Raw genomic sequence first — 10,533 nt, 5'->3', positions numbered from 1 at the left:
ACTAACATATATGTCCACACAAACAGCTTGTATAGGAGTGTTTATGGCAGCAATAGACACAATGCAAAATAGACAGAAGGTGTCAACGACACAAATGTCCATCAGCTGATAAATAGATAATGAATATATGGTGCATCCATACAGTGAAATACTAGTCACCAATTTAAAAAAGTGAACTACAGAGCCAGGTATAACTAGATGGACCTCAAAAACATATTACACCTAAGAATTCGGCAACAGAAGGCCATCACATGTTTGTTTTGACAGCCTATGCAATAAAATTGGAAACTTCCAGATAGATTAGCATGGGCTCCACGCAAGGGTGATATGCAACTAAGTGAAACATTCCATACATTTACAGATGGTGATGTTCCCACAGCAATGTGCATGCACCTAATGTGGGTGAATGGGGCACTTAAAATGGCACATGTTCAGTGTTACAGTGCACGTAAAATACCCACAAGAAATCACCGCAGACAGAATGGAATTTGTGGCTACAAAGGGCTGAGCGCAGTGGCGACAGTGACTTCACTGCTGGTAGGTCCAAGGTTTCTCTGCAGGTGATGGAAATGTGGTAAATTCAGTCATGATAGAGGTTGTCCAACTGTGGAACTATATTAAAGACCATGGAATTGTATACTGTAAATGAATGAACTTTGTGGCATGCAAATTATCTCAATAGTTTTGTTTTGCTTTGTTTTTAGAAAAAAACAGTATGAGGGAGAGCAACTGTGACCGACCTTTTAAGGTCATTCTGTGCTCAGAGCAGACACTCACACCCTCTAGGGTGTCCATGGTCTCCCTGTTTGTCACAGGCAATAATGGGGGTGACCACGAGGGGCAGGGGCAGGTTTTTGTCTTAGGTCCCCATGGGCCTGTAGCACTGTGTCAGCATTGATGCTTTCATCCCACACTGAGCAGTAATAGTCAGCCTCGTCCTTAAGCTGTAGGCCCAATATGGTCAGAGAGGCTGTGTTCCCAGAGTGGGAGCCAGAGATCTGGAACTGTGAGAGCCTACTTGTCCTGAGCATCACAGTTTTGGGGCCACCGTGAGAAATCTGTTGGTACCAGTCCACATAATTTGTTCCAACAATGTTACTGTTTCCAGTGCAGGTGAGGGTGACCTTCTGTCCCACAGACCCTGACATGTATGCTCCCTATGTCAGTGGAGACTGTGCCCAGGACCCTGTAACAGAGCAGTGGAGACACAGACAGGGGAGTCTCAAGGAAGAAGAAGAAAAAAACAGAAGAAGAAGAAGGAGAGGACAAAGTGGAAGAAGTAGTCAACCTGTAGTTAGCACTGCAGGATGGAGTGGATTGACTGTGGGGCCCAAGAAGGTTGGATCTCATGTTCCTGAGCCTGGGTCACTGGAGGAGCACTAGGACCTTTGGGTTGTGTTGGTCAGTGATGTCTGGCTTCATTCTGGATTGGAAACAAGTGCTGATGAGGTAGCATGATGTGGAGACAAAAAAGGAACCTTGGTCCCAGGGTACATGGTTGAGTCAATGATTTGGCTCATCTCTGGTTGAGTCCAGAGATTTGAGGAGATATCCCGGGAATGATGTGTCAAAATCATGTCATTCTGTCTACTGCTGTTGCTCCTTCGGGGGGCAGTAGAGAGTGCATTTCTGTCCTGGGATCTCTGTCCCTGGTGGAGGCTGGATCAGCTGGGAGAGGTGTGGAGATCTGTGAGCACAGGGCAGGGTCAACACTTCAGAGAGTGGGGCAGAGCTAGGGTAGGATCCCTGCTGGAGCTCAGGAAGCATTCATCTGGGTGATAAGTAAGAACAGGGAGGACTAAGGGCATCCAGTCTGTGGTGGCCACGACCTGACACCTTGATCCTTAAATCGCCAATGAGGGCATACCTGTCTCACACTTCTTAGTCCATTCTACACCCTGAGGAACTGGGTCTGTGATGGTTAAATTATGTGTAGCTTGTGTAGGCCATGAGAGCCAGATGTTTGGTCTAACATGATTTTAGTAGTTTCTGCGAATATATATTTCACATGATATTAAGAAGTAAATGAGTAGGGGCACCTGGGTCTTCAGTCAGTTAAGCAACTGACTCTTGATTTCAGATCAGGTCATGATCCCACGGTTCATAAGATTGAGCCCTGCATTAGGGTATGAGCTGAAAGCACGGAGCCTGATTGGGATTCTCTCTCCCCTTCTCTCACTGCCTCCCTCCCCCCCCCCGCCCCGCACTGTGCTCTCTCTCTCTCTCTCTCTGTCTGTCTCAAATAAAGGAATAAATTTTTAAAAATGGAATTAAGTCAGTAGACTTTTATTAAAGCCAATTACCATCCATAATGCGAATGGGCCTCATCCAATCAGTTGAAGGCCTTGATGTAGAAAAGACTGACCTTGCACAGAAAGAAGGGATTCTGGGAACACATTGCCCTCAGAACAAAACTACAACATCTCCACTTCCTCTCCTGGGTCTGTGGCCTTCCAGCCCACACTGTGGATTTTGGACTTGCCAACCTCTACAACAATGGCTAAAGAGTCCTTAAAATAAATATCTCAGATAGACTGATATGCACACATAGACATGCACATAGACATACATTATATTACACATACATATACACATGCATCTTATAGGTTCTTTTTCTTAGGAGAACCCTAACTCATGTGCAGTCCTTTATCCAAATCTCAGTCTTGTTCTTTGTTTTTTTCTAGCCCTTTGCATGGTTCAATTCTACAGAGGGATCAAGACAACTGGTCAGGCAATGCTAAGTCTGTGCTCTAGGTCCTGCAAAGACCATGCAAAATCATGATCACAAGGTGATCACAGGTGTCAGGTGGTGGGGAAGTGACCACCATTGAAGTTTCTTGCAACTCTTTACCTTCTTTCTACCTCTGGGAAGAGAAGGTCATCATGTGAGTAATATACTTTCTGCTTTCTTTCTTTTTTTAATTTTTTTAACGTTTATTTATTATTGAGAGACAGAGAGACACAGAGTGTGAACAGGGGAGGGGTAGAGAGAGGGGGAGACACAGAATCCGAAGCAGGCTCCAGGCTCTGAGCTGTCAGCACAGAGCCTGACACGGTGCTTGAACTCACTATCTGTGAGATCATGACCTGAGCCGAAGTCAGTCGCCTAACCAACTGAGCCATCCAGGTGACCCTATACTTTCTGCTTTCTAACTCTCATGTGAATGCCTACATTTCATATCAACACCTCGTGCCTGGGAGTGAGTGTGTGTTGGTCTGGAATTGATCAGGTGCATGGACATCAGAATGGTCATGGGATTGAGCTATGATTTTATGAGATGGAAACGACCTGGCCATGTCCCCTGCCCAGATGCCAGTGTCCATAGTCCATGTCCCAACTTGAATAACAAAGAGGGTAGAGGGAAGAAGAGGTGGTAGGCACGGCCATATTTGGTGAAATTTTATCATTTTCTTCTCCTATTTGAACCCCAAATCCCCAGCCATGTGATTAGTCAGTGACTAAGCCCAGTTCCAACCAGATAGCCACTGTATTACCCAAGCCACTTGGACAATCCCCTCCCTGGTCACCATGATGATTTCAGGGGAGATGGTGGAGTGATGTGGTCCAGGCAACTTGAAAACCGAAGTTTCTGGTCAGTGGGTCATGGAGGGCAAATCTCCCGTCCAGAGGGTGTGTTGTATGGACCTCATTCTGGGACTGCAGGGACATTTGTCCCAATCTGGGAAGTCAGCCTGAGACACAGTATGTTTTACTTCTGTTTCTTCTCTCTACTTCCAGACACTGTCAGTTCCCTGAGCAGGTGTACCCTCCATGTGTTTCCTTTGCTGTGTCCGGACCCCTTAGACCCAAGTCTGCCATGTAGCAAGGGTTCAGTAAAGGGTGTGAATGCATACCATTGGAAGAGTGGACTATCCTAAGCCAGACACAGCTGGACTCTGAGTCCTGGTTCTGTCCTGACCCCTTGATAAGGACTGAACTGTGTGCCCTCAAAACCCTATGTGGAAATCCTAACCCACATTGTGATGTTTGCAGATAAGGCATTGAAGCATGTAATTATGGATAAATAAGGTCATATGGGTGGTGTCCTAAAAAATAGGGATGATGTCTTTATAAGAAGAGGTAGAGACACCAGAGGGGAAAACACAAACAAGGCCATGTGAGCACCCAGGAAGAACGCCACCATCTGCAAGCCAAAGACAGAGACCTCAGGAGAAATCAAACCTGGCAACACCTTGAACTTGGACATTCAGCATCCAGAACTGTGAGAAAATCAATATCTTTTGGATTAGCCACACAGTCTACGGTTTTATGTTACGGTAGCCCTAGGAGACAGGCACAAGCCTCAGGGACTCTGTCCCCAGGGCAATATCCCAGCGTACAGGAATTTCTGCTCAGTTTGCATGAAACAGAAAATGTGTACCTGCAAGGACAGGCTGCAGAGACAGAATTGAGAGCACAAGGACACATATCCTAGAGAAAGTTCCCTGAGTTGGGTTTCAGACCTCAGATTTAGGTCAAACAAAAGGGGAACCAGCTGTCTTGGCAGAAGATGGGGGCTGCAAAAGAAATCCCATCACTGCAGGGACAGCATGTTTTCGTCTCACTTCCCCACAGGCCTGGAGCACTGTGTGAGCACTGAGACTATCATCCCATGCTGAGCAGTAATAATCAGCCTCGTCCTCAGCCTGCAGCCCAGTGATGGTCAGGGTGCCTGAACTGCCAGACTTTGAGCCGGAGAATCTATCTGGGACCCCCGAGGGTTTGCTGTTATCCCAACAGATGACGGTTTTGGGGCCCATTCCTGGGACTTGTTGGTACCAGCTCACAGCATTACCACCCCCGATGTTGGAGCTGCTTCCGGTGCAGGAGATGGTGATCCTCTGGCCTAGGGTCCCAGACACTGATGGTGGCTGAGTCAGCACAGACTGGGCCCAGGACCCTGCAAATGAGAGACACAGAGACCGTGATGCCAGGGTCTAGAGACAAGAGGAAAAAGAACGACCCACATGTCCTCCAAGGGCCCCTTCCCTTGGCCTCACATCCAGTTACCTGTACAGTGAGCAAGTAGGGTGAGGAGAAGAGGGGTCCAGGCCATGGTGGAAGTCATCACTGTTCCTACCTTCTGTAACCCACGGTGTGCAGACCTCCCCTAATAGGTCTCTTCCCCTTTTCATTCTCTAAGAGGGGGAGGATCTGTCCATGCAAATGAGACTCATAGCTGTCTAACACTTCACTGGTCCTGGGTCAGGTCTCTCTGTTGAGGAGGTAAGGGGATGGGTATGGGAGGGGCTGTGTGGGGCCAGGGGGTGTGGATGTCACCACTGTGAGCCCTGAACATAGGGCACAGGCAGTTCCAGGTGGCAGGTCCCAGCTCTGATCACCTTTTAACCCTTGAAATGGGCTGTATGTGTCCCTTGGTGGTCCAGGCCCAGACACAGCATTGTGTGACATGTGACTGGAGCCAGTCAGGCACACCTCCTGACATCCTACTGCTTTGTCCCCTATCCCCTGCTTTAGGGCCAGGTATCCCCTTATGTTGCCTCCCATTACCTCAAGGAAAGCTGTATACTCTACCCAGACTCTTCAAGGTCTGGCCATGGCTACCTTGGCTGTTCATGGGTCAGGGTCGAGGTGGTGTCTCTGCTCAGATTCCTTTTCAGTCAGGATCAAATCCAGAGCACTGTGCTACCCCCATGAAGATGTGTCTCTTTCTGTGCAAGACACATGTTTTTTCCTCTTATATGATTCCTTGCTTGTTACAAATTTAGCAGTGTATCTCCAACACACAAAAATATTTTTTCAAAGTCCATTTTCCGGGTGAACTGTAAGTATTTTTATTTTTTATCTGCTCTTTATTCAAGCTTCACCATTTTACTGGTCTTCTCACTAATAGATGAGTTTAATAGCATATTTTATACTTGTCCATTCTGTATTTGTATGAGAATCAGATATTTGGCTTTTTGAGTCTGGCTAATTCTGATCCCACTCCCAGAACACAGAAAAGGTTAAATGTGGTAGTGCCTTCTGTGACCTCCCTGTGAGGTGGAGTCTCTCAGCAATGATCCTGAGGTGACCTGGAGTGGCACTTACTGGGGACTGGAACAGATGGGGAACCATCCTGGGATGTGTACAGAGCATCTTGTGCTGGGCCTCTGGAACTGGTCCTCTCCTGAGGAAGGGATAGATGGAGGAGAAAACCACAGGTGGTCATGGGATGTCTTATATTTTATAAGACATTAGAAAGCTCTGGGAGTCAGAATTACAACCGTATGAGACAGAAACCCCATGGTCTGTGTCCCCTGCTCAGCTCTTAACGTACACAACACAAGACTCAAACATGAACCAGCTATGAGGGTGGAGGGCAGAGCTGGTAATAAAGAGCTGAGTGATATACAAGGTGGGGATGCTTGCACAAACCGTCTGACCTTTTCCTCTCCTATCCAGACCCACATCTTCCAGTCATGCTGTCAGAATGTGATTGATCCTGGCCCCAAATGCTGGGATGAACCTCTGTTTCTGGGAGAAATCAGATGAATTTCTTTCTGGTACCATGTTGATGGCAGGGAAGATGGTGTAAGAGATCTGGTCCAGTCCTGAAGGCTGGGATTCCTGATCAATGGGTCCAGGATGACGAGGATCTCTCATTCTGGATGGCTTGTTGTGTGGATGCGATACATGGGAATGCAGAGGCATTTTGTTCCTATGTGGAAAATCAGCCTGGGGACATGGGGGTCATGGAGAAGGGTCATCTCAGATAACTATCAGAGAAAGAAGAGTGAGTCCTGAAGGATTTCCCACTTGTTATCTGGAGAGGAAATATGCCTGTGTTTTATTTTCTTAAGTTTTATTTATTTATTTATTTTGAGAGAAAGAGAGAGAGAGAGAGAGAGAGAGAGAGAGAGAGAAAGAAGAGAAAATGAGTAGGGGAGGGGCAGAGAGAGAGAGCGAAAGAGAATCCCAAGCAGGCTCCACATTGCCAATGCAAAGCTGCCTGACATGGGGCTTGAACTCACAAACCGTGAGATCATGGCCTGAGCTGAAATCAAGAGTCAGACGCTTAAGCGACCCAACCACCCAGACACCCCGAAATATCCCCATGTTGCCACTGAACAAGGCAGGGAGGTTGTTGACGCTTCCATCATGGGGGTGAACTTGGGGCCTCATCTCCATACCCCTGATCAAGAATGTTCTCCCTAGGAGCTCACTCACATGCCATCCAGCTCCTAAGGGTTAGCTCGAAGCCACACCCCCTTCTTCGGTGCCTCCTTCCTCCCCAAACTTGCTGAATCTGCCCATTATCCTCTAACAGCTACCGGTGTTCCCACTGGCTTCCTTCCTCCCTCCTCCTCATGCGTGTTCACTGAAACATCTGGACTTTTCTTCATAAGCTTGAATTAGATCCTGTGTCTTTTTGTCAAATGCTCCAGTGGCTCCTGTATCCACCTACAATACTCAACTCCCCTCCCTCCATGGTAACATTTTACATGTGTTTATGCTTTTCCTGGTTTGTTTTCCCTTTCCCAGATAGCGTCAGCTCCCTGAGGACAGGGACAATCCCTGTCTTGCCTACACTGTATCCTGAGCCTCTAGACCAAGTGTGGCACCAAGTATGTTTTAGTAAATAGTGTGGGACGAAGGAACTCTTGGTGAGTCAACTGTCCTAAGTCAAATGCAGTTGGACTCCTGTGTCTCTGGTTCTAACCTGACACTTCATGGACCTGGCCCCCAGGGAAAGCTGACCATTGCATCAAGTGATTTCTGCTCAATGCGAGACGGTATCACAATATGTGTTGCCAAGGACTGGATTTGGGGACATAGTTTGAGAGGATGAGGACAGATTGTAAATTATGTACAGTCAGATGCAATAAGTGTCCAGAGAGTGAAGGGCCCACAAGAGGAGGAGGGAGGCTGCATCTTGATTCTTCACTGATCTGGAACAGTGTTTGTCCAGATGGCCCCATGTCTGGACCCAGTGGTCAGACTTGTCTTAGGACAGGACCTAAGAAATCATGCCTTGGCACACCTGAAGCCAGAGGTTTCATCTCAGATAACAATGAGACAAGATCTCCCCAGTCCATATATCTATGGCTTCCACATATGTGTTTTGTGCCAGGCCACAATTTCATCTCATGTTGCTGCTTTTTCTGCTACAGATGATTTTGTTCTTGAGATCTGACCCCAACCTCATGGATGGATGAGTCTGTAGATCCTGGAAACAGGAACCTAAATTACAGAAAATATAGGGGGCAGGGATATTTGGAGTTCCTTATTACTTGGTCCAAAGCCTAACTCACTTTGGGGATTCGGAGCACAAAGCTCGGGATGCCAGCAAGGTTAGAGAATGGGGAGGAAATGGCAGAAAGGAGAAAATAAATCTGAATACAAATTGAGAAGGAAACCCTGGGCGTTCCTCTGCTACATCGGTGCAGGAGACTTGATACACATTTGCTAAGATACACACTCATTTTAAATTTCCTCACAGATCAGATCATTCCTTACAAGATCATGTAGATCTTGCCTTACATTGACAAGTTAGTAGAAAGAATCCATGAAAACTGTCATTGTAGGCAGATGAAATTGGGCGTGAGTGCTCAAGGAGCTAGAATTTCATTTCCTCCTAGGCCTGGGACATGGGGGCTTTCATTGTGCTGGTCAGGGGGGTTCAAATTCATCCTTAAGTTGCAGTCAAGAACTTGAGCACACAAGACTTCTCCAGTAGGCATGACTTCCCACTACATATGCCTCCACAAGACCAGGCAAACAACATCCCATGTGGGGTAGGGATACACCCACATGCCTTCCAAGAGAGGCCAAGGCAGCCATTGGAGGTGACCTCTTTTTGATCAGTTTCCTCAGACTGTCTTCCCGGGAATTATGGATGCAAGTTTCACTTGTAACCCTTGAAAATACAGAGTTTCTGAGATCACATGCTGCCCTCTTCATGTACCTGTCTTCTGGCCCCAATTCTCCAACAAGTTACAAGTCACAGGGTCCTTCGCCAGGTTGAAGTGATGAACAGAAACCATCGCCCCAGATGCACACTGTGGGGGCACTATATACACTCGTCGCCAGGGGTCCCCAGCAACAGACCTGTTGCACTCACACTCTGTGCTTCGGCCTTCGGACAGAGGGTCCTCTACCCGGTCCGTGTCCTTGGTTGACACTGCATGTCTGTGCTCTCACCCTGACTTGTTTCTTCTGACTTCAGACCTACTTCCTGGGCCTTATCCTCCTCAGAGACAAGCTGGCCTGAGGACACAGGGCAGGATTCTCCCAGGGCTATATTCTAGTCACATGTTTTCTTAGTGTTTCTACTTTCTTTTCTTTTTTTCTTTTCTAAAATTCCCCACCATTTCAAGGACATTTTACCAAAGCTATTACAATGATTGTATTGGTCAATTCTGGGAGGATTGACATCTTTACCAAGTTGAATATTTAGACCCATAAGCCCGATAGATCTGTACATGTATTTAAACCTTTAATCTCCCTTTGAATGGTTTATAATTTTTAGTGCATAAAATTCTCAAATTCTTTCAGATCTTTCCTTATATGTTTCATATTTTTGATGCTATTGTAGATGATATTATTTCTAATTTTCATTTTTGGAGGTTGATGCTAGAATAGATAATACAATTCCCACGTGCATGTGGGGGTTGCATCACAACCCCAAATGGAAACACTCAGACCAGAAGCATACCTGAGTCACTCTACACTCTCCAGAGAGCATGGCCGGAATCAGCCTTTTCATTCTTATCCAATTTCTTCATTAAGAGCTATTAATCTGTGAGCATGGGATTACTTCCAGTGCAACATTAACAGGGCGAGACTATATTATCAATGGATTAATCCAAATTTTGATCTGAAGAAAAGTATGTGATACTATCAGATCAAGTGGACTGAGGAAACTCAGGTGCTGACAGAAGAAATGACAACGCTATTGACCCCCTAACCCAGGCGTGGTAGAGCCCCTGTTGTGAGGGGCACACCAGGTCAGAAGGGTGCAGGTCAGGTTTTTGTTTCACTTCCCCATAGATCTGGAGCACAGTGGAAGTCTTTAGAAGGAGGGTATCTGGGTCATCCCCTGCTGGCACAGGGAACCTGTAAACACAGACCCTCATGGGAAACGGGGCAGCGGAAAAGGTTAAGCTGCTTGATGGTCTGTGACAGTGAGGGTGACACCCACTCAAGAGCTGCCATGGATCTGGAGATGTCCCTACCTGTGCAGTGAGCCAGGAGCACCAGGAGCACAAGGAGAAGGGTCCAGGCCATGATGGATCCTCCTCCTGCAGCCCCAGATCAGGGCGGGCATGTAGCGGTTTCTTTTGTCTTCTCCATGGACTCATGGGGACCGGCTGTTCACACAGTTTTCCGTCCTGCCTACTAGCTGAAGTGTCAGCTTAGTCCCTTAGAAAGAGGGGGCTGATTTCCACAGAGACTCAGAGTTTGTCTCCTGGGAGGGACCAGGGAAGAAGCAGCTGCCGGAACCTTCCACAGACCTGTGAGCAGCAGACCCCTCCCAGCCAGAGGGGACACAGCTGCTGAGTCCCCACTAGCACACATAGGCAAAAGTG

The 10,533-nt window shown here is 47.2% G+C and overlaps 1 non-coding gene and 1 gene segment (V, D, J or C); one reads left to right on the top strand and one right to left on the bottom strand.

Annotated features, from left to right (window-relative positions):
• The first annotated feature begins 253 nt into the window (after positions 1–253).
• LOC122478438 lies at positions 254–357 on the top strand. The gene has a single exon (XR_006295997.1). It is a non-coding gene; the product is annotated as a U6 spliceosomal RNA (small nuclear RNA).
• A 452-nt stretch (positions 358–809) lies between these two features.
• Positions 810–5,131, bottom strand: LOC122478416. The segment is given in 3 exon segments: positions 810–944; positions 4,567–4,901; positions 5,012–5,131. Coding segments are annotated over 3 exon segments (528 nt in total).
• Between the last annotated feature and the right edge of the window lie 5,402 nt (positions 5,132–10,533).

Source organism: Prionailurus bengalensis, unplaced genomic scaffold (assembly GCF_016509475.1).
Source record: "Prionailurus bengalensis isolate Pbe53 unplaced genomic scaffold, Fcat_Pben_1.1_paternal_pri Un_scaffold_61, whole genome shotgun sequence".
Classification (NCBI taxonomy): Eukaryota; Metazoa; Chordata; class Mammalia; order Carnivora; family Felidae; genus Prionailurus; species Prionailurus bengalensis.
This window is presented reverse-complemented; position numbering and strand designations above follow the sequence as displayed.